The 24,629-nt window shown below is 39.1% G+C and overlaps 3 protein-coding genes and 1 long non-coding RNA gene across 5 annotated transcripts in view; 3 read left to right on the top strand and 1 right to left on the bottom strand.

Annotated features, from left to right (window-relative positions):
• Positions 1–24,629, top strand: part of LOC116703610 (cytoplasmic phosphatidylinositol transfer protein 1) — a 46,871-nt gene that overhangs the window by 11,725 nt on the left and 10,517 nt on the right. The window contains exons 3-5 of the mRNA XM_032538449.1: positions 19,829–19,977; positions 22,504–22,592; positions 24,103–24,110. Of these exons, the coding sequence (XP_032394340.1) occupies positions 19,829–19,977; positions 22,504–22,592; positions 24,103–24,110 (246 nt within the window). The remainder of the gene's footprint in view (positions 1–19,828; positions 19,978–22,503; positions 22,593–24,102; positions 24,111–24,629) is intronic.
• LOC116703634 (uncharacterized) lies at positions 1,382–17,973 on the bottom strand. Its single transcript, XR_004335473.1, has 3 exons — positions 17,830–17,973; positions 9,522–9,524; positions 1,382–1,396 (listed from the first exon to the last, which is right to left on the bottom strand). It is a non-coding gene; the product is annotated as an uncharacterized LOC116703634 (long non-coding RNA).
• LOC116703621 (H-2 class II histocompatibility antigen, A-K alpha chain) lies at positions 5,799–7,527 on the top strand. 2 transcript variants are annotated; one of them, XM_032538463.1, is made up of 4 exons: positions 5,799–5,997; positions 6,163–6,408; positions 6,545–6,826; positions 7,017–7,527. In XM_032538463.1, the coding sequence occupies exons 1-4, from the start codon at positions 5,943–5,945 to the stop codon at positions 7,130–7,132; spliced, it is 699 nt and encodes a 232-aa protein (XP_032394354.1). In that variant the 5' UTR covers positions 5,799–5,942; the 3' UTR covers positions 7,133–7,527. The 2 variants fall into 2 exon arrangements, with proteins under 2 accessions (XP_032394354.1, XP_032394355.1); XM_032538464.1 differs by having other exon boundaries at positions 5,802–5,997; positions 6,167–6,408.
• LOC116703618 (class II histocompatibility antigen, B-L beta chain) lies at positions 8,376–11,290 on the top strand. Its single transcript, XM_032538461.1, has 5 exons — positions 8,376–8,467; positions 8,577–8,843; positions 9,811–10,089; positions 10,183–10,317; positions 10,412–11,290. The coding sequence occupies exons 1-5, from the start codon at positions 8,416–8,418 to the stop codon at positions 10,471–10,473; spliced, it is 795 nt and encodes a 264-aa protein (XP_032394352.1). The 5' UTR covers positions 8,376–8,415; the 3' UTR covers positions 10,474–11,290.

Raw genomic sequence — 24,629 nt, 5'->3', positions numbered from 1 at the left:
CCAGAGGGCCAAAGTATATGGGAGCTGTATCCCTTTTTTGGGGAAAAACATTTAGCCGAGAAAGCATGTATTTTCAAGTGTGTTTAAAGAGATAACCCAACACTGACTGCCAGTTTAAAAGGGGACTTGAACATCTGTCTCCCGTGTTAAAGTCCAATATGTTGTTGAATTAATCCACCCGTCACACATCATCTAATTGGTGATAAACTTTTGCTCAGGAGGCATTTGTGACTTTAATGTAAACATATGTTGTTTTGTGGCACTTACTGAAAGGATTGACGCTACCATTCTTCTTGGGTGGACTTTCTTTAAAAAAGACAAATCTAGCTACATTGCTCAGCTTGCTCTTTTTCTGGACTCTAACCCAGCAGCCCAAGTGAATGCTGCTGATCTTGGGAGTATACTCTTTTATTCTAAATGGACGTTTGCAATGTGCATGTAATCTAAATGTAACATTTTGGTGATATTGTGTGGGCATTGAAGTTCAAGACAAATTTGTCCCTTGTAAAAAATATCAATATACGTTTTTGTTCTCTTTTAAGGGTGACGGATATTTTGTAGGACGCAAACGTAACATCGTAAGTAAACATAAGCAGCTCAAACTTCCTTGGACCCAAGTACCAATCATTTGAGCCATTCACAAGTCTTTTGCAAACAATTTGAATGTTTGGTGACTGCAACACAGTTGCAAAAAAATCCATTTGTGTGTTTGTGTGTTCTACAGAGCAGTCTGCACTACCACCAGTTTAACAGGAAGCTATCATCATTGACCTTATCAGAAAAGGAAACTCTTAATTGTCTGTCCCTCCCTGTATCCCACCTTCTCTGTTCCTGTCTTCCTAAACATTTACTGTCAGAATCTTGTCTAAACAAGGAGAAACAATGGCTACTGAGAATAGAAGCTGTGCTGACATTGTGAATGTGTCAGTAGAGTTATGGGACAGGTGGTTGGAGAGATGCAGCATGAGAAGTGGAGCAGCTGGGCATGCCCCACTTTAATGTGATCACAATGTATCAGGACGCATTGTTCACTCTGATTGGTGATGGATTGTGTATATGATAATGGTAAGTGACATGGATCAGTCATTAGCTTTTTTTCCTCAAGGCATTTGCTACAGAACATCCACCTTCACAAGTAATCCAGTGTCAAATTCAGCGTTGAGTCTTGTGTTACTAGGGAAATAATTGTACATGTCTTAAACTGGAATTATGCTTTGATTGAGATAGACAATTAAAGGTTGCAAAGACTCGGCATAGTACTACAAAGGTAATCTTCTAGCAGAGCATAGGAAAAATAAATTACTCATTTTATATCCTAACCCATCTATGTCATTTTCTGAACCATTCATTCTATTATGTTTGTTACAATGTTATTGATTTCCTGATTTTTTTTTCTCTCTCTACATTGTAGTTTGCTAAAGTGGCACTGTTTCTTACACACATTATACCCCCAATCCATGCAAGAAACACACACACGCAAATGTGTCCAAAAAACATACCTTTATTAACATCCGTTTGCATTTACTTAGTCAGAGATTACATTACAGCGTTAAATTCTCAGACCTGCACTTGCACATTACTTTCTCCCATCCTGTGAATTTTCACAATCGCACACACAATTCATTGTGACATTCTTACTCTGTTGGGGGTTGGGAACAAATGCTTTTGCAGTTGCTCTAAGACAATGTCAAAGCCACACTGTATCAAAGGGCAGCCCTGTTCTGTTGAAGACTGCTGAGTAAATACATCACATCAAGAGTTATTGACCATGACACACACCCACACAAATGTAGGTCCATACGCTTATACAGTATGTGGGTGTGTATGCATGTATGCACAGATACGCAGTGTGCAGACTACAATAACAGGTAGTAGTGGTTGCTATAGGAACTCTGCAGTTCACAACTGATTAGTAATCTCTTTTAATGATGAATTGGCCGAATTGACCCACACGGCTGTGTGGTTCTCGGGAAAAACAGCAGAAGAAAAGAGTTTGCTAAAGGGCACACAATTGATAACATTAATTGTCATCTCACACAAAGATATTTTACAATAAGTATCCACCCACCTTTTAAATAGAATAGTTTAGTGCTTCACTATGGCAATTAAACGTCATCTAACACAGATGTCAGAGTGCATGTGTATTTACAGAATGTGTTTTTACCATGATTGTGTGTGTGTGTGTGTGTGTGTGTGTGTGTGTGTGTGTGTGTGTGTGTGTGTGTGTGTGTGTGTGTGTGTGTGTGTGTGTGTGTGTGTGTGTGTGTGTGTGTGTGTGTGTGTGTGTGTGTGTGTGTGTGTGTGTGTGTGTGTGTGTATTGGACAGCCTTTCCCGTATTTTAACACCCACCCAATGAGACAGGTACACACACCATCAAAATCCATTACATAAAATACCATCTTTCTTTGGAGAGACTCAAAAAAAGCATCATGTATCTTTAAGAAACACACAAGGACAATATTTCCATCAGAGTGGACCTGGGCCAATTTTTCTTCCAAGGTAAGGCATGGATATCGACCTGAGCCCAATAGGTTCCAACGGTACCCAACAGGCCAGGTTCAAACAAATTAGAAATGATGGTCGGGTTCGGTTTGTCACGTCAGTGTGATAAGGCATTTGTTGTAAAATGCTCCTTTTTAAGGTGTGTGTGTGTGTGTGTGTGTGTGTGTGTGTGTGTGTGTGTGTATAAAGAAGAGAAAAAGAAAGCAGACATGTAGATGCAACGAGAGCAGAGTCGGTGGAATAAGTGTGCATTCATTTGCTCACCAGAAATGGGATTTTCACCCTGACGTTATTAATTTTGTAACGTCAACCCTGGAGGTAATAAGTCTCCACTGGTTTTCTGATCACGGTCGACGCAAGCAGGAAAGGTTAACACGTTGAACATTTTAAATGAAACGGCTTATTAATGTGCACTTGTTGCCCCGTTTGCGCTGATGTGCTCATCTGTTGACATTTTAGAATGCCTTCCCATAGTTGCTTAGTAAAAGCAAGCTTTCTTCACAAAAACATAGCCTACATGTGTCATTAGTATGAGAAAAAAATTAGATTTTAACTGTCAGGCTCGGACACAAATTTCTTTTGGTACAAAATTTGGGGGCGCCATCACGGAAGGGTGTATCACTATGGACACGCCGACAGTGTTGTTGTCATCACTTTGAATTCCTCATGGGGAAGACAGACACTCAAACCATAGCTTTAAAGTTCCAGGGCAGCTACTAGTAAGTGCCATGGCTACAGGCGACTAGCAGCATGGATCCTTTTCCCTCTCCCTATGGCGTGTGTTGCTATTGTCAGCGGACCCCAGTGATCTGGAGTTAGTGTCTATTCTGCTATTTAATTGCAGTGATGATTTTTCAAAAAACTACTTTTAGCTCTATTTTGTTGTTATTGTTGATCTGCTAATAGATAATGAACATTGCCTTAGTGTTCATGTCTCACAGTATAGTTTTACTTAAACATAATACATGGTACCCTAGTTTCCACAATAATGCACAACCATTTGCACACAGTTGCTTTGTATTCACACACGTGTGCATACACAGTTTATGCTATTGTAGGCACAGAGGTCATGGACATGCTCTCATAGTAAAATATCATTGGCTAAATGCCTGTAAAGATGATGTGAGTTAAGTCTGGTTGTGTGTACGTGTGTTTGAAAGGGTGCTGTATAACCATCTGCAGCTGTTCTGACGTAAGCCTCACTACTATATATATTCATATCCATGTTTTTCTCACACTTCGCAGTCAACTTTCTGCAGTTTACCTGACTTCAATGTCATGAATATGCTCAATAGCTTCTATTATCAGTGTAAGGGATTGAGGAAAGACAATTTCTCCAGCTAGATTTGGCCTGAAATCCAGTTTCCTGTCCTGTTTAAGTTATCCGATTAAGTTATTTAAAGCCATATGACAAACGTAACTCACTTCCAGTGTGTTATTTCTTGTGAAATGGGTAATGTTTTGCCTTTTCTAATGTGTGCATGCGTGCCAGGCCATACTTGGCGTTTTATTCAGTCCTATATGATCCACAGTCACACTATTAAAGAAAAACCTTTTTAATGAAAGAGAGCTCCATGACTAGGCCTTAAATATCAGAATTATTTGTCATATATGCTGCACAGTACTTATCAAATATATTGAGTTGAGATTATTTATTATTATTATTAGAATGTACAAAAATGGCTTTCACTTCGATGTTAACAATGTTAATAGATATGAATCAAACCTGCTTTAGATAATTATATCTTATAATGAAAATTATAATACTAACACATAAGTGCATTTACATGCACAGTAATAATGCGCTCTGCCAATGCACAACCAGTGTCATCGGCACAAATTGTATTTTGGGTGAGCCAGTACAAAAGTGAGTAGGCCATCTTTTCCCCCCCAAAAAGGATTTTAGAAATTGAAAAAGGAAAAAAAAAATGTTTGCAACATATTGCATTACAAAGGCAATAATAGAAAAACACTGTCAATACAACATGCTTACCAAAGTCTATAAAGGCTGTAGGCAACATCATAGACAAAACCTGTCTATCATATACTTTTCAGGCTAAATATACTGTATATTTGCACTGTCAGAACCAGCAGCATTGGCTCTACAGTGCACAGCATTGTTAATAATTAACCATTTTAGTAAACATAAACCCAAACAGCAGACAAGGTGTTAACATACTGCATGACAAAGCCCACATCAGACAGAAATTGCACATGTAACATATCTAGTCGGCTTGAGCAGCAACAGCGCTACCAGCTGTTTACACAAATCAGCAGTAAAAGAAAACGTCCAGCCGTGCAATGTTTGAATTTAGAAAGATATCAAAGGAGTAGCCCGCACAGGACCAAATCTTAGACAGTGTGCAGTGACAAGGATCAAAGAGAGAGAGAAATTGTGGCACACAGAGTGCTTATCTTTTTATATAATGTGGATAAAAAATGAACGCATTTCAGTTAGAAGCTGTCATCAGCATTTATTACTTACTAACCTGTGAGTAGCGGACAGCGCTGTTTTTTTTGTATCATAGCAACAGTTTGTATCACCACTCACAAAAACCACTGCAGCAGAGTGGGGAGGGGCAGACATGGGGTTAAGGTATACACATGCAGAAATACCCCGGTTACTAAAGGGTATTATCGAGGTCCAATAACCGGGTTATGGGAACTCTGATTTTATTCAGCATATGGTGTTTACATGGCATCTGAGAAAACAGGGTTGCTTTGACCCAAATTTTTCTATGACCATTTATCTTACATTTGGTAGATTAAGTGAAGTATAAGTACAAAATAACATACAATTTTAGATGATTTATTTGATTTTTTTTTTTAAGTATTTAAAATAATAGAAATAGACAAAGAAAGTGTGATCATGTTGAGCTTTTACCCTTTTCTGAAGGAAGAAACTGCTCTGATTTATAAACCTGCCAAACAAACTGAAACTATGAGGAACCTCGTAGGTCCTATGAGGGTGTGAAATGTATGAACCTGCCGAACCAACTGTAAAACGATAAGGAACTTAATGGTTCCAATGATGTCAAGAGTCAGATGGCAAGTCACCAGGAAGAAACCAAACCCAAAGATTGATGTGTTTGATGTAACAATAACAGATTTTTATAATTAGAGTTTAGGGATACGCACAATGAGTTTTAGTGAAAATTACCGAATGTAAACACAACTTTTGATTGTTTACAAGACAACTCCACAGGACACCTTTTAAAGTGGTATTCTTAATTAAAACTTCTCCTGACTTACCCTTTGGTGGACGTCCCCTTGTGATTCTGTTTGTTGCCAATAATAATTGTAGGTATGCGGAAGGTTGCGGGTAGCGCAGCCAACCTTGATAAGTCTTAGCTTTATTGAAAACTAACTGCAGAGACCAAGAGGAGTTGACAAACTTAACCCTTTTCTGATTCTGATTTGTACGTACAAACCGAACGATATGTACTTCAAAATTATACTTATTCTCTCAGGAGCAGTTTTTATCCACGCACAAAGTAAGTATGGCTATTACCTTAACTGTTCTTTTTGCATTTAAAAAATGAAAGAATTGGAACCAAACACATATTTACAACTTTTTTGTAAATCTTTTTATGAATGTATGAATGTTTTTTATGAACAGTTGTTGCTGAGCTAATGCATGGACTGTTTCATTTTCCTAGGAAGTCATGAGTTATGTCAAAGCTTTGGGTGCTTTGACTCAAGTGACACTCAACTCACTATGACACTCGATGGTGATGAACTATACTATGCTGACTTTAAAAAAGGGCTTCTTGTTTGGGATAGTAAAGTCCCTACAAATTTCCATGTTCCCTATGCTTATGAAATTGCATTACGTTACCGAATTGTGTGCAGAGGTGAACTGATGAGATACAAATTAGACAAGTCTGCTACAATGAAGACTAAAGGTAAGTGATATTCAATATGTTGATATGTTACATTCACTGTCAACTTTTGATAAAGATACTGTATCCATTTAGCAATGTTTTATTTAGTTTCTTTAACTAAAGTAAAGACTATTGAAAGTGCACTGTATTGTGTCAGAGCCCCCAGAAATCATCATCTACCCCAGAGATGAAGTGATAGAAGAGGAAGAAAATACCCTCATCTGCTTCATCAATCATTTCTTCCCTCCCTCCATCAACATAAAGTGGACCAAGAATGATATAGACTTAACAGTGGAAGATCCTTTCGACAAATGCATAAACAATCCTGATGGAACATTTCATGTTTTCTCCTACCTAAACTTCGTCCCAAAGGAAGGAGACATCTACAGCTGCACTGTGGAACATGCGTCGCTGGAGAAGCCTCAGACCAAGTTTTGGGGTGAGGAAAAAATGCTTAATGTAGTATATATATTATATTAAGTATGTTATATTATCCTATAACATAGTATAGCAATATAGTATATAATAATACTCTCTTGAATGGTCTTACATAGGAATTAGTCAATACTGAAGGCATTTTAAGATTTGGTTTCCTAACTTCTAAAATGTTTTTCTCTTGTCCTCCCCAGAGGCTGACATATATCAGACTAGTATTAGTCCCACTGTCTTTTGTGGACTCGGCCTGTTCCTTGGACTTCTTGGAGTTGCTGCAGGAACATTCTTTTTTGTGAAAGGAAAGTCTTAATGTTAAGATGTATATCATACACAGCGCAGTGATCATTTTGTCCCTGGTTGGTTTCTGGCCAGCAACATTTGTTTCATGTCATCCACACTTTCTCTCTTCTCTTCTTTCCTGACACCTCATCTGCTATTGAGTAAAAGAGAAATGCCCCAAATACCTTAAAAACGTAAACATCTGTAGTTCACTGAATGACCTTTCTTTATCACTGTGTTCTCTTGTTTCTCAGTGTGTCAAAATACAAAACAGCTTTATTTTTTTAGGTTGTTGTCACTTCTTTTTTCTACTATTAATAACTCCTAATAGATGAATCTGATTGTCACTGAGTCATTGAGTTATTGTAAATATCTGTATCTGACATGTTAGCCTCAAATAAACAACGTTTAATGAAGATTGAAAACGTCTTTTCCACCTCAGTTAGTATTTGCTGTGAGGTCCCACAAGGCTTTGAGTCATATCCTGGAGTCTACAGTACATGCAGTATTAACTTATCTTGGTCAAATCATTCACAAACAATTACTTCATTTTAATGTACAGTAAGTCTACAACACACTGCTTTGCTTGATTACAAATTATATATGTATGGTCACCCAAATTAAACCTACTAGCTAAACATAATCCACCACAGTGCTGTAGCAATTTAAGACTGGTAAAGGTTTTTTGCAAATCAGACTCCTGTGACCAACAAGCAAGCATGAATGGTATGAAGAAATTTGGGTCTGTTATCTTAGGCACATCTACTTTTGAATGGCATGTCATTTCCTCCTGCTAAATGGGCAGTTATTCCTGTTTGGTCTAATTCCTTTAAAGAAGCTTCACCAACAGTTTTGGTCAGCTGCCACATTTGTTAAGCCATTGACAAGAACTTTTAGGTTGTTTTGACAAAATTGCTTTGCCACATCACTTACCAAAATCAAGCCCTTTCCCTCCTCCTGTGATCTTGAGAAAATGATTTTCAATGTTAATACATGTTTCTACTGCTTTGTTGATTGTGGATTTTCTTGTGGTGTGTTGTGTAGTGCAGTTGAAAGATCCTCCAATCAAAGACCTACCATACTTAACCAAGGAACAGCTCTTTGATAAATCACAAATCTAAGACAGAACAACAATCAGTTATACTAATCAGGAATACTAATAATCAGCAAGAATCACTATCATTATTGTAATGGACAGAGAGAGTTTCAACTGAGCAAAAAAAAGGGCGGGTGCATTTGGGAGTGTCTGTGAACATATTTAATTCTGCACATCAGAACAGTTTTGTTTCTGTAGTTTTCTACTCGCTGTAAAACATGGACATTCACAATTATCTTTTTTTCATGGTTTTCTCTCTTTTCAGTCCAGGTGAGTTACATTACTCTTCTACTTGTAGCCTATCCGTAAAATGTCAAGTGTAAGTGATAAAACAGTGATCAATTCAACATTAATGCATTTTGTCTGCCTTTTATTACAGTTTTCACAGATGAAGATTATGCACAAGTCACAGCATGTTGTTATTTCAAGGGTCCAGGTTTTAAAGATATTGAATACATCCTATCAGCCCGTTTCAACAAGAAATTAATACAACAGTACAACAGCACAAGAGGCAACTGGACAGGATTCACAGCCATGTCAATTGAATATTTAAAAGCTTGGAACAAAGACCCTTATGACGCAATGGAGAGAGCATTTGAAAAGAACATATTGTGTACTAAGAACATAGAATTTATCCAACAATTGGGTAAGATTATTAATCAAATGTACAAAATAATTTACATGCACATACACTATTTTCAAGCAGGGCATTTTGACTTGTTAAAGCAGGAAAAAGCACAGGAGGAATGAATTACATTAATGATTGCTTTGATAATGTACAAGCTCACCCACTGACTTACTGGGTCCCTCAATGGAATGGAGCCAAAGTTAAACGTTATGTACACCTGTGTTTTTGCTGGTCCACGAGTCAAAATGTCATAAAAGGGTCCATTACATGTGAGGAACTGAATATTTTGCTCATGGACCCTATTGTTATGTTCACAATCAGAAGTATACAATAATTTACAACATACTCATCTATGATACATGACCGTATGTGTGACAAAAAATTATTATATGCAGAAATTGAAAAGTGTACTACTGTTTTTTTTGCTAGTTATAAATATAAATTATAAAATGCTATGAGCCTGGCTAGCTCACCTGGTACAGCGCTAAGAGCGGGCACCTATATTGAGAGGCTCAGTCCTCGATGCAGGGGCTCAGGGTTCAAGTCTGACCTGCGGCCATTTGCTGCATGTCTTACCCCTCTCTCTAATATCCCTTTTTTTTCCGATTTACAGCTGCCCTGTCTAGTAAAAGTTTTTTTTTAAATATATAATACACAGTGGCTTGTATAATCCCATACCTAGAGATTGGCATATACATTCTGCACATCAGAACAGTTTTGTTTCTGTAGTTTTCTACTCTCTGTAAAACATGGACATTCATGATTGTTTGTTTGTTTTTTAAGGTTTTCTCTCTTTTCAGTCCAGGCGAGTTACATTACTCTTGTACTTGTAGCCTATCCGTAAAATGTCAAGTTCAAGCAATAAATTAGTGAAAGTAGTAAAATGCAAGTGTGTGTGTGTGTGTGTGTGTATGTGTATGTATGTGTATGTATATATATATATATATATATATATATATATAAACGTTGATTTGTGTTTTTTCAGGTAATATTAGCTCTGTACCCACCGTCAAGCTGAATTCAGTGAAACACCCGCCCATGCTTGTGTGCAGTGCCTATAACTTTTATCCAAAACAAATCCGACTGACGTGGTTGCGCAACGGGCAGGAAGTCACCTCATCGGTTAGTTTTTCTGAAGTAATGCCTGATGGGGACTTGTACTATCAGATTCATTCCTACCTAGAGCCCACCCCGACTAAGGGAGAAAAAATGACCTGCATGGTGGAACACTTAACCCTCTCTGAACCAATGCTTCAGGTCTGGGGTCAGTATGGCACTTTGAAGCAAACCGTCAACTGCAGGCTAATCAAATGTAAGCTGTATAAATGAAAGTGTCTGTTTTTTAAAACTATTTTAGACCCCTCTCTTCCTGTGTCAGAATGGATCAAAATTGCTGTGGGACTGTTTGGTCTGATACTTGGTTTTGTGATGTTGAGTTCCGGGTTCATCTACTACAAGAAAAATTCTAAAGCAAACTTCACTCTCTGTCAAGGTGAAGACTTTAAATAAAAGATTTGATATAATATTATTGGTTGTTACTTAATTATATATTTACAACAGCAATACATAAATGCTTCTTCTTTTTGCATTTTTAACAGGAAGCGTTTTGGTTCCACTGCAAGACGTCCCTGAAGTTGGAGCAACTTAGCAGTCAGAGCAAACAGTAGTATTGTTGACTCCTTTCATCCAAGATGGACTAAATATGAAACTTAGTGTGTCTTGAGCCATACTCACTATTGGGTAATCGCTAGGGTTGTATGTGGTGCTTTTCAGATTGTGGATGAAAGCCACTGACTAGTAAATGGCAGTTTGCAGATAAACATTGTATGTTAGCGGCAAGAAGTACTTTACCGTAATTGTTGTCATATAGTATGTGTGAAGCCTTTGGGGTTGGGTGGTGTAATTTCTGCTTGCAGCTAGAATTAACGTTTGGAGATGCTTAAATTGACTGTTTTGAATGATTGTGTTTTTGATACTCAGAGAGAAAAGCTTCTGATGGGTTGGCTTTAATGATTTGTCCCTGAGCATATTCTATGAGCTCCATGTCAGATTAGTTTTGGTAGGTGTTGTTAGATTTGGCCAATGGCCTCTGTTATGAGACCATCCTATAGACAGTCAACGTGGGGTAAAAACTAAATCACACTGACATTTCCAAGAAGGAAAATTACTTTAATTCAGCCCTATATCTATTTTATGTAATTTATTTCTTTCAGTTTTTCAGCTGTTTAACAATCACAAATTTCCCCCGTAAGCCAAACACTGTTGCAGGTTAAATATTAGTAGTTTGACCAGTTAGGTTAAAAATTGAGAATGGACAATGAGGGCCGGTATATTCTGTTTTTAGACAGTAAAAAAAGGTTGGAAAGGTGACTACTGAGTACTGTAGAAGCTGGGAGGGGATTTCAAGGATAACTGTGAAAAAGTTGCAGTGATGTACAGTTGAAAAACATAAACAGAAATTGTAAAAGGAAATCCTTTTTTAACTGTATGGGCACTAAAAAAAATAAATCCTTTGGTGAAATCTGTTTGTGTCGAATTGGTGTTGAAAGACATGGCTTTTTCAAGTCGGTTGAGTGGTCAGTTGGTCCACCTCTTCTAGTGGATGGTTGTGGTGCCCAGACGATGAATCACTTCCAAACAGCACTTTTGGACTGAGATGACAAAACTTGCACTATAATTCCCATTTTGATTCTTCCACAACTCAGTTTCTCAGCTCACCACCCTGTTTTCCCCAAGAACAGAAAAACCTTGTATTTGCAAATATCTAAGGTCCACAACTATGTTCTGTTTCTCCCACAGCACTGCCCTACTCCACAAACACTGCTCTCTGCCCAGTCCTAAGCCTCCCTGCGCTTTTTGCACCTGTCACTGCTGGCATTATGTCATGCAACTAGGGTTTTTAACAAGCTTCTCTTTTTGCAGTTGCTTCTTCTTCCATGCTGATCATCTGCCTTGCCCTTAGCCATCCACAGTGGGGATCCACAGCTTCCCCACATTTCAGTAGGCTCCACCAAGGCAGAGGAAATATGAGTTATTACAAAGTAGATGGAGAGGCTGGGATTGCAAGACCAAACCAAGATAGCACTTGTGGTCACTGGTTTTCTTTCTCCTTTGTTTTTTTGTGCTCTTTTCTCTATAAATCTCAACAGGGCTGTAAAAAAAAAAAAGACACAGTTCTCTCTCTATGCATAATGAATGAGATGGTTTTCTCCAAGCAATCTGAAATTCAAGTTGTACCAAAACAGAGGACAAAAGGCTTATGTAACGGGAGAATTGTTTATCAACCAACTGAACAATGGCGGGGTGCTTTTTGTTAAAGGCTCAAGAAGAATTTACTACAAATATTGTGTACTGCTGGTAGAGTAAATGATTCTTAAGTTGTAGTCGGCTGCACATCAGTGCGGCTCCACAGTCGAACATTTGAAACAGTTTATGAATGTTATGGGGGTGACACAGATTACATCAATCAGAAATCCGCAATGCTGCTAATGTATGTCACTATGTCGCTTTGTCACTTCCTCTGCTGCTGGCTTAGAGCAACTGTTTCCCCACATTCCGTGTTTGTGCGCCTTTTATACTGAACCGCATGGCGGAACAGGCTGTGTCAAAGTTTTTTTTTGAATTAAGCTTCGCAGGGGGTGAGATTAAACAAAGTCTAGATGGCAAAGTAAAATTTATATTTACATTTCTTCTCAATTGAATTGCTCTATGCAGTACGAGAGTTGACTCCCAACATGGACACCCTGGACATCCCATTTGTTCCAAAAAATGTGTGTGTACCTGTAATCAATCCAGGTTCTCCTCCATATCCGCAAATCTCCATTTTCAAATCGCCTTTTCAATCGCCACCCCCTCGCTGTGAAACTCACTCCCTTACCAAATCAAAAATGCACCCACACTGTTAGCATTCAAAAAGGCCCTCAAAACCAACCTCTTTAAACTTACCAGCTAATTCCCCTCTTGCAATCTTTTTGTATTATTGTTATTAAATGTTTACGTTTTTATTTGTATCCTATATAGTCCCTGTAAAGGGCTTTGAGGACTTCAAAAATAGAAATTTGGCAAAATTCATTAATTTGAGTTGTGACTCACCTCTTGATCTTTGCTTGTGTCTCGGACTCTTCTCTCTTACTAGTTCACTTTGTGTAGCCTCAGCATCAGTTTTTGGGATGTGGGAATCTCATCTTTTTCTCAATGCCATTGTCTTTATATGCAGGTACAACAAGGAAGTGAAAACAACCAGAAAGAGGGAAAGAGTTAGTAATTCAAAGCAAAGGAATGTCTGCAGAGAAAAAGAGAAAGTGACATGCATGATATAGCTGGGAGCAGGAAAATAGTGGGGAGGGCAGGAGAGAGACAGCTGCCCTCAATCAAGTCCTCTTATTGCTCTCTTATTCCATCTTTACCTCTATTTGACACTCAAATGTAATCCAATCGTCTCTCCACCATTTTTTCCTCCTGCTACTTGTATACATATGAACGCATCATTTCAGTAGACCACCCAGTGTGCTGCCAGGCAGGGAGTAAAGATGATGCCTAAGGGAGTGATCCGTAGTGAGTTATCTTGACGTTATGTAATGTTTGGTTCAGTGACCTCAGACACTGCAGAGATGCAGGATGAGAACACGGGGTGGGGAGGAAGACAGCGAGAAAGGGGTAGAGAGGGAAGCACGACAGGAGATTGCTCCCTCCCACATGCAACGATCACTATCAATAAATTACACCCCTCAATGCGTCTTTGACATAGTTTACAGTGTGTAATGCAGTGTTTTGCTCCTGTCAAGTGGCTTTACTGTAAGAAGACCTGTGAGTTTCAGGGCTGGTGTTATTTCCACTTCAGTTCATTTATGTAGTTGAACATTACATTTTATTTGTTGCGACAAGTGCAAGTGAATGACACACAGTGAAGCTCATTTAAGAAAAACTAATGCAATTAAACTCACTACCAACAAATGATTAACATCCATGGGTCTTCCTCTTTACATCTTGTGTAAGAGCTATCTGCTGTTTCTGTTTCTAATATTACAAAATACAAAATCCTGCAATCTTTGAGTGTACATTTTAGGTTAACTAAAGGGAGCAAGGCGTACTCTGGTAGAATCTGAACCTCCTGTTCCTCCTGAGGAAAAGGCACTGACACTCCGTTATCTTGCTCTCAGACCTGTCACGCTTCATTGCTCTTGGCTGCTGCACTGACAGTTTTTGAGCAAAGCCATGTAATTAGGAAAGGCAACGTGTGGCACAGCATAGTGTTGAGCTAGCACCAATACATGGCTTCACTGCCATCCTTGGCATCCTCTTACAATACGTATGTGGCCAACACTGCTATGGCATGTGAATTTATGAAACCTATTATGGGGCGTTAACACTCACCTTCATAGTCTGCTGAATCAGCGTGAATGGAGAACATGCACTCACTCTAAACAGCATGCCCCCATTTCTGCTGAAACAGCAGTGTGTGTGTGCGTGTGTGCGTGTGTGCGCGCGCGTGTGCACACTTGTGTTGTTTGTTAAAACAGGGATATTTAGACCCAGCTGAAACATCAGTCAATGCAGAACTCAAGTTCTGTGCCTCAACAAGCTCAGCAGGCTTCCCTTTATATCTCTCTTGTCTGTTTTGTTGCTGGAGAGGTGTTCCTGGGTTGGCCAAGGTAGCACCTAATCCCCAACTGCTTGGGGCACCTTTAATGGGAAGCCCCCTCACTGTAACATCTCTCCATTTGTGCATGTATAGGTCCTGAGCATGTGTGTGTATTTCAGGTTTGTGTGTAATGTATGTAACTAACAACAGAGTTAAAAAATTTCCCCTTGCAGGATTTATAAAGTATGTCTTCTTTTTATGTTCCTTTGGTTCTGTGGTAAATTCAAAGACAGCCTGGTAATGATGTCATTGCGTTGATATTGTTGACTTTTATTTTGAAATGTAACTGTAACTTCCATCAGTTGCAGCATTGTCACATTATTGCCGGCCCCCAGTAAAGCACAGCGTAAGTTCAAGCAGCTCACGGAGTCAAGCTCCGCTATTATCTCCGCTCATAGCTGACGGTTCCTAAGCCAGCACACCAGCTGATGGCACAGCTGATTCCCTTCTAAGCATGTGATTAGATTTCCAAATAGAGCGCTCTTTTTAAACTGCTTTTCCTAGCCTACCTTGCTGCATCTCTGCTAGCGCTTGAAACCCACCTCCACCCCAGCTCCTCCTTTTAAATTAATATTTATGTTGTCTGACTTAATCAGTCATGTCTGCTGTCATTGATGCTGCTCTGTTCTGTACTCTAGTGGGATCCTGCCACGGTTGCTCTCCACGCTTAAGGCTTTCTATGTATAAACATGGAAGGGCAGAAAGGTGTCCTCTCCCTGCCTCATGCTTTCCATGTATACATGTGGAAGTGATTATAGGGATTATGGTTAGATTACAACCCGCAATGTACTGCGGAGTTCTTCCTAATTTGTATTGTAAGGTTATTGTCTATGTTGTAAAAGCCCAGTACGCACCAATACATACATGTAACATGCCTAACAACATCCCGAACAAGATGTGAGTGTAAAACTTTGTTTTAATCTTACATGGGGATTTTTATTTTAGGATTAATTTTCAGTTGCAGTGTTAATCCACTTATATAATGTATTTGGGGTCCAAGTTTAGAAATATGTTTGTCAGCATATGGTTTAATAAATAAGGATCAACCTTTGCCAACTTAAACAAATATGTCCGTTAACATTTTGGAAATTTACATTTGGCCACTGTCTGTGAGCATCTGCTGTGAGAGGCAGACTGTTCATATGTATCTCTGTGCGCCCTCTGATGTCAAAATAATTCATCCACCATATGGGTAGATGAGATAAAGCAATATGGATGGATTTCAAAAAGATATATCTTTGTGAAATACACTGATCTGCCAATGCATATAGACACAAATACAGATCTCTTTCTCACTCTCGTTGTCGTTCACACACACACACACACACACACACACACACACACACACACACACACACACACACACACACACACAAACACAGCCCTAAAATGGACATCAAAATAAAGAAGCTATTTATCTCAACAGAAGCACAGTCATTTCTTCTAGAATACAGAGCTCAGAGGCAGTAATTACCCTGTCTGTGGTTGAATTTTAATTACACATTAGCATTGTGCCCAGTATTGTCTTTATTGTCTCTATTGTGTGTGTGTGTGTGTGTGTGTGTGTGTGTGTGTGTGTGTGTGTGTGTGTAAGGAAATAAACCATACAAACAAAAACAAATATGTACAATATGACTGTTTAAACAATAAGGGAAAAAAGGTTGTCAGGATTCTTATCTTACACTAACACTAACAGACGCCTTGGCTAGAGCACAATTACCACAGCTCCCCGCCACCTGCTGTTAAAACAGAAAAGAAGAAAGAGACACAGTTAGATCACAGTATTGGCTATATACTTTCATCTTGGTATTCTATTTTACTTTTCATATATGCATAGTAAGCATGATTCTTAAATGCACTGTAGGTTGTTTTTGCATTTATTGGGAAAATTACTCTCAATTTCCAAAGACCAGGATGTGTCATTAATTCCTATGTGTGGGGGACTGTGTTTAAATATACCCACATTCCCACCGTACCTTCAACTGACATTGTCATTTGATATTACATGCAAAAGTTGGACATTTTGGGAAATTCACTTGTTTGCTTACAGACGGAGCGTAAAGGTAGAATTATGCTTCTCCGTGTTGCATGGGGGTCCCATGAATACTGTATGTTCACATAGTAGTTTTTTTTGTGCTTGTATGTAGTAAGTTTGTTTGTAATCATCTTTGTTTCTGACCCACATAGTGACGGGAGTTAAATCAACCAAACAACTTATGTGACAGCGCAGATGATTTTGAGATTTAGAAGGTGTACATGTCAGCTGCTCCTCTGCGAGCCTCTGTGACCATGGTTACCCATAACACCCTTCAATGCGTAGGCTAATGGAATAATTCCAGAATCAGGTGAGAAAATGAATACCATTCTCACATCCTTCCTTTGAATATATGGATACAGCCTGCAGCTGCTTAGTTTAGATTAGCATAAACACAGGAAAAAGGGGGATACAGCTCGCCGGGCTCTGTCCAATCTGAAGTGACAAAATCTGCCTTCCAGCACCTCTAAAACTCACTAATTAACACGTTACATCTCCTTTGTTTAATCCATACAAAAACCAAAGTGTAAAAATGACAATTATTTGAAGTGGGATACATGCGAGAGTTCTTGGCTTGGAGCAGTAACAGTAAATTGTCATTTTTGCCCTCCGGTTTTTGTAGAAGATTGAACAGATTACCGGTAGTTGACTCCTACAAGCTATACTCAAGCCTACAATACAACATATTTTCTACTAGATGTCAGCCTTTGATCCTACTGTCTTTAGAGAGAAAAAAATAATGAGAGATTATTCATGACCACTTCTCCCTCCAAGCCATTAGAGCAAGATTTCCAAACAATGAAAACACCCTTTTATTCATCAGCACCAGAAATCAGATAGACAGCACACACGGACTAAATACAATGGTAGGTAGGAAAAACCTACCAGCTGGCTTCTTTAAACAATAGGTCTGAGACCTGAATGAGCCGAGGGAAACATGAAAGATGGTACTTAATGTTAATACACTGTTCCTAGCTATCAATGTGATCCAAGTATCAGAGCAGGTCCTCTCAAGTTGTTATTATGCCTTGAGGCTTTTTGTCATCTAGCAGGGAGATTTATGTGTGCTGTTTAACTGCCTCTCATCTTTGTTTTTCCCAAACAGGAATATCTGGAAGTAATTATTGATCAGTATGACAACCTCCTGCTTCTTCTTCTGTTAGCTGTCTGAATGCCATGAACTCCCTCATTCCAACTCTCTCACCCTAATGATCCCATTTCCACCTGCTATTAAAATCCAAGGTTGGACAAAGGTTCTAAGGTTCGTTCAGACTGTAGGCACAAGTGACCAATCCGATTTTTGCTCTTATCAGATTTCTTTTGATGACAGTGTAAACAGCCCAAGTCACATGGCGTCCAGTCTTTTCCAGTTCTGATTTGGGCCACTTTCATATGTGGTCCAAATCTGTTACAGGTTGAATATTTAAAAAATGCGACCTGAGTCCGGACAGTCAGTTTGGAATTCATGCGACTCTGACGTTACTCTAGAACGACCATCATCGCAATTCTGCACCTTGAACAACAAGCCCCCACGAACAGCGTCAGGTTTTACACAAACATAGGCATAGCTCACTTTTGCAAACACCGGGACAAAGATGGGTCTTATCTGTTTTGGATCAGTAGCTATGTCCTTTAGTATATCCCTGGGGGTTTCACCTTTTCTAAGCCCATGTACATCTCCTCATACATAATAATAAATAAAATAATATTGCAGTTTTACAGATTATACTTTTTTCAATCCAACATGACCCACCTGCAGGCCTTCAGTAGATTTTCTAATTGTTTAAATCTACATTTATTCTTTTCTTGACAGCACAACAAGCTGGAAACACAACATTGACATATTATCATCCCCTTATGAAGTTGAGATGGAGAACCTGTTAGCAAACAGTGGGTCTTTAATACATCCAATAGAAACGGAACATTATAATTCATTTAGAGTTGTTCATGTGTTTATTGTCATTCATTTTGTTTTGGTCTCCGCTAACTCTTGAGGGAAATATTTGGCTCTTTAGCTGCTAAATGCACCAAAATGTTCACCAGCCTATCACTTACTTTGTCTGTCTGCTGTATGTATGGTGCTGGACGCATAGCGTACCATTGATTTTTAGAGTGTATTTTGATTAAAACAAGCTGCATTCTGCCTTTGAAAATGACTAAAGTGAGACTGAACCAAAACTGTAAAGTTGAGGGCCTTAAAACCAAAACATTGAGTTAACTTATGCTGAAACACTTTGTAGAGCTAAAACATCAGTGTCAAGTGAAAAGATTATGCCAGACATCCAAAAGCTGTTCAATCAGAAACATGCAGCCATCAACATTCCAGCTGGGAATACTCTGTTTCAGCCCTTTGCTTTTTCTATCATGGTTGGCAGATGGAAAGAATTGGCATTGTGATATAAAAGGTTACAACCTAAATATGTTTACTCTCACACGTTGGCTCTGCTTTTTCCACTACACTATCAGATTTCTCCTCTCTCTATTGCTTGCTTTTTGTGGCTGGATGTAGAGTCAACATCCCAGGCGGTCCTTTTTTTTCCAGTAGCTTAACACAGCTATCCTTGGTTGGAGCTCTGTTTGTGTGTGTGGCGGTTGAGTGACCCCTTGGCATTCCAGCAGAGTGGCATAAGTCACCATCAGGGCCATATCGATTTCCCCCTGCCCGGAAATAGGCCTACAAGCAGTCAGAAATCTCAGTCCTGGAGCACTCTCGCTCCAACGTTTGTCGTTTTCCACATGTATGGAAAATAGTTGCTGTGTTGACAGCTGAATCCAGCCTGTCAAGGCGACCAAAGAGGACATTGTCAGTGGGCCAAATGGGTCAGTCAGCGATGAGTGAAAGATGTGTGTGTTTGACTGATGTGCCACAAGGGGTTCGTGGTATAGGGTCACCTCACTGCCTGCTGCTGCTGCTGTTACTATTGTTGTACTGCTTGGTCCTAACTTGATATGAGGTCTTTGTCACTATGTTGCAGACAGTTCATAATACCCTAGCTTTCTTTCGCTATGGCGACGCGATGCAGTGACAGCAGTAATCCTGGTGTTTTCCCTTCTGGTTTTATTGTTATGGCTGCTTTAAAATTGAGAAGAATACTGTTCCATTGTTGGACTTTAAGCTAAGAGCATATGGTTTCCATTCAAAGTAGCCTTATCAGAATTGTGCTTTAGATGCATACCAAAAAGGACATTTTGTTACTATATCAATGTTGATATGTCAGGATGACCTCCTCCTCCCACCTTAATTGCCTCACTAGATTTAATAAAACAATCAATCTAATAAGAAGCTTCTCTGTTTGTTTGTTTGTTTGTCTCCTCTCTGTCTTACAGTACAGGATTGGCCAGCTGTATATGATCAGCAAACACAGTCATGAACAGAGTGAACGTGGGGAGGGGGTAGAGGTTGTCCAGAACGAGCCATACGAGGACCCTGAGCACGGATCAGGCCAGTTCACCGAGAAACGAATCTACCTCAACAAGTGAGTGTCTTCCTCTTCCCATGTAACGTCAATTTAATTAAATAAATGCTTTACAATGTGTAACTGTGTATTTTATATACTACTCTATCCTCTGAAAGAAGAAACAATGGGACACAATGTAGTGGAGTGTTCCTTTTCATCTCTCTCAAAGCCTGTTTTCCTGTGCTTTGTTAATCTTGATAAGCGTGAAATTTAGTATTTAATTTTCCGCTGTGTTGATTACAATTGAATTAGCTGCTGTGTGAGTCTGAAATTGTGTCTCTTGACTCATTTGTGAATTTGCTCTTAATGTGACCCCTCATCACACATCTGCATCATTTTTTTCTGTACATTACAGTGAAAATAAATGTGTACACGTGTACATAATATCAAACACACCTTTCAGCGAGTGCACTGATGAAGTCACTCCAGGTGAAAGTCTGGTTCAGCAGCACATTGATTTTAGGTTATTAAATCTAACGCAAATGATCACTTATAACAACAAACAGAATGGATGAGTTAGAGAGTAGCATGCAAGTTAATGTCAGCGATATAGTTCTAATATGTTCTAATATTATATACATATTTATTATTATAGGTACACCTGTACAATCTAATCCAGCCCAATACAACAGCAATGCCAAAACATGTATCTTTGCAAAGCTCATAATACAGTTTTTTGTGACAGGTTTGGAAATGTTTATTACTGAGATTATAGTTAGTGGTGTGTTACCGCCGTGACACTGTCAGACAGAAAACTGACTACAAAACGCAATGATGGAGTAAGGTTTACATGAAAAACAGCACAAGAAAGAAAGGAATATATTAGTAATGCACTCTAAAGTAGTGTTAATTAGAAGAAGAAACTATGACACAAAATAGATAATTACATCTATTTAGTGCCAACTAATTATTGTGTTGTGCGGCTATAGAGCAATAATGTAACCTGCCCTTATGATAAAAGACCCTTGGGAACTATATCCCCTTTCACTCTCCTCATCTATTGCTTGTCAATGCTCAACTGAAGATCGAAGTACTAGGAGGATATGACTGATATAAGATGCAGTCCACATAGATCAGAATTAAATACTGGGCCACTCATTCCCAAAAGTAAGACAATGAGACAATGATGAAAGGAGAGCCACATGGAGAATACCAAAGAGAGATCCAGAGAGAGGAAGGTGTTGTAGAAGTGACAAGTAAGTGGGCCTTTGGGAAATGTGAAGTGTCATTGACAAACTCAAAGGACAGAAAGGTTGTGTGTGTGTGTGTGTGTGTGTGTGTGTGTGTGTGTGTGTGTGTGTGTGTGTGTGTGTGTGTGTGTGTGTGTGTGTGTGTGTGTGTGTGTGTGTGTGTGTGTGTGTGTGTGTGTGTGTGTGTGTGTGTGTGTGTGTGTGTGTGTGTGTGTGTGTGTGTGTGTGTGTGTGTGTGTCTGCGTGCACGCGCGTGTGCGAGAGAGATGAGATGAGATGAGATGAGCTCAGTATAAGTAGTGGATAATTTGAGCAGTCACTGTCGCCTGCCTCTCTCCACCCACAAACCACCTGTTACCATGTTATAGCTGCAGTCTGTGCATGTGCCTGTTTGTGTGGCTTTAAGTTAAGGCAGTGTGAAAACATGTAACCAGTCTTCTGTTTCTGCACACTCCCCTGGCTGTTTGACAGTCCATTGGAGCCAGACCAGAGGAAACCTTCCATCTACATGTCCCAGTGGCCTTCACAGACTCTCCACATTCATTTACAGCTGCTAGATACTGAATAAGAAGGGTAGAGGGTGACAATGTGGGAGTTGAAATAATCAATGGCTGGTTTAAAAGAGAATTATCCTTAAAGTGAAATTTGGTACAGCTAAATGTTGGCTTTGTGTCCAATGACGGTGCTGTTGCCATGCTAGAGTGTTTGATATTCAGTCAGCAGAAATCTGGACCAACTGTGATTTGGGCATCAGAAGTTTGTGATGGGTACTCACTTTTTCTCTCTTGTTAATCAGGATTTACTGTTCTATTGCTAAAAGTATCAAAGTTTAAAGAAGAAATCTACTCTTTTCACCTGTCGTTCATGCATTTCTCAAATCTTTGGCTTGGCAATCTCCTTCCAGCTAAGCAAGGTTTTATCCCTGTTGTTCCGCTTCCTCTGTTTGCATTTTGATTGGATGCCCAATAAATAGCTTGGCTTCTTGGCTTCATCCGTCCGCATTCAGAATCAATTTGTGCTGAGTAATAGGTAGTTTTCTGTACTTTCGGCCTCTGTGTCCGTCACTGTATCTGTCACGGTGCAAGCTCTGGTAAAACTCAACTGCAGGGTGGAGCGTGTAATCAGCCTCCCCAGGGGCCATCATGGTTGCCTTGTTTGGCCTCCTCTAATGGCTCCACACAGCTGGATGCTTGTCATTGCTTTTTCTGGGTGATAGGGCAAAGGAAAAGAGCTGAGCAACTTTAAGAGACTATTACGTTGACACAAGGTATTTTTCTCAGCTGTCCTCCTACTTTTTCTGCCTTTTTCATTGTTCAGTTTACAAATCCATCACTCTTCTTTCTCTGTGTTTCAGCAAGCTGCCCAGTTGGGCCAGAGCAGTGGTCCCGAAAATTTTCTATGTCACAGAAAAGGCTTGGAACTATTACCCATACACTGTCACAGGTAACGCTTCAATTATACACCCTTGTGCTTATATCTACAATGTGCATTTAAAAAGTGTACACAATTATGAAATAGCATGTGTTTAGATTTACATTTGTCCCACCATCATTACCACAGAACATTATAACAGAAATTGGCATTGATTAAAAAAAATTATTCTCTTTTAATAAAGATCTATTCCTCTGTAATAGCATAGCTTTCTGCTGATATTACTAGAACAACATAAACACACACATACAGTACACGGCTCCAGTTGGCAGCCATTATTTTAGATCATTGGGAGGGCAAAGGGATATGGAAGCAATATTCTTTCCAACACAATCCACAATGAGCAGAGGTGAGGGGGTGGTGGAAGTGATGGGGAGAGGACAGGTAGGTTTAACTGAAAGATAAACAGTGAAGTGTAAGGACAAACATGAACACAGGTTTAAAATACCCTCACAATATGCTTTTTGATTGTAGTTTGTGCCTGAGAATGGAACGTGTTTTGACTATTTTCTCAAGAATTGACATCACTTCTTTGCAGCTAATACATTTAAATACATTTAATTCAGCAGCAACTTGAGTATGGCATGAACCATGCTCATACGAACAATTTACTTGTCGTGTTGTCCTCAGTGTCAGGTGTCAAGGTTTGTGTGATGTGGTAAATAATGTATGACAGGATCTGTTATTAGTATCTTTTCAAAGGCATTCCAATGTCATATGTTGTTGTGGCACACTGTATACACCTGATACTTTAAGTGTTTTTTTTTTCATCTTCATCGGGTTTGAAGGTTGCACATCAAACTTGACACGAAGATGCAGTCAGTATTTGTTTGATGCGTCAGACAGCTGTTTTAAAGTAATCCTAAATATGTTACAGGGATTTATGTAAAGTGTTTTATTACAAGCGTCAGCGTAATTGTCATCATTACAGTGTGACAACCACAATAGAAGGTTTACGTAATAAACTTTTAGCCAAAGCAGAACTGCTTTAAAATTCCAAACCAAGTGAAAAGGTAATAAACTTTATAATATATATATATATATATATATATATATATATATATATATATCCATCCATCTTCATCCGCTTATCCGGTATCGGGTCGCGGGGGCAGCAGCTCCAGTAGGGGACCCCAAACTTCCCTTTATATAAATTATTTAATAGATAATAGATATATATATATATATATATATATATATATATATATTTTAGTCTGCAGATATCACATTGCCTCAAGGTTAGGGTGAAATTCCAATGACCTGCAGCTCTACTGTACGGACAGTACGTCCATGTGACTAATAATTATTTTATTTTGACTGTCATAACTAAATTGTCTCCTCTTGTGTGCTATCACTGGAACTGAAGTGTTTTGCTTTTCTTTTTCCATTTTGAACTAAATTGTTTCTTCTTATCTCTCTCATACTATTTCATTCCCTTTTGTCTCTTCTACCTGTCTGCCCCCATCACACACCTCCAATTTCTGTCCATTACACTGATGGCCTCTGCTGGGAATACGGTCAGAGTACACGGTGAGTACTTTCAATGTGTCTGCATTGCACCCACGCACACACAAAAATCACACATATACACACACTCACACACACAATGCTGCTGGAAGAAGATGGCGAATGTGTGTGAAAATCCAGTCACCAGCAGGAATTCATGTATTCTTGAACTGTGAAATACAAATGTCTTGCTGCACCATCTCATCTGTCACACTGTGCACATCTGTATGAAACAACGCATCAGTGTATTGTGATATAATCTTATGCATTACAGTAGCCCCATTTCATGCTGTAGTGGGTTTCCTTCTTTTATTATTTCCTTTTGACAGTTACTAGCTTGTTGACGTGTTAATGTTGCTGTGTGTTTGCATCCAATTTGATACTGTACATACTAATGCATCTCAGAAGTTCACAGTAACCTTAATTTTCTTCTCCTCCATCTCTTCTTTGGGAATCTTGAGGTCTTCCTAGGCCAAGTGTTGATAATAATAATAATAATAAATGTAATTTGTAATGGACTTTATATTTGCAAAAATCTCAAAG

The sequence above is a fragment of the Etheostoma spectabile genome, chromosome 15 (assembly GCF_008692095.1).
Source record: "Etheostoma spectabile isolate EspeVRDwgs_2016 chromosome 15, UIUC_Espe_1.0, whole genome shotgun sequence".
Classification (NCBI taxonomy): domain Eukaryota; kingdom Metazoa; phylum Chordata; class Actinopteri; order Perciformes; family Percidae; genus Etheostoma; species Etheostoma spectabile.
Note: the sequence above shows the minus strand (reverse complement) of the source record. Positions and strands in the feature narration are given on the sequence as shown.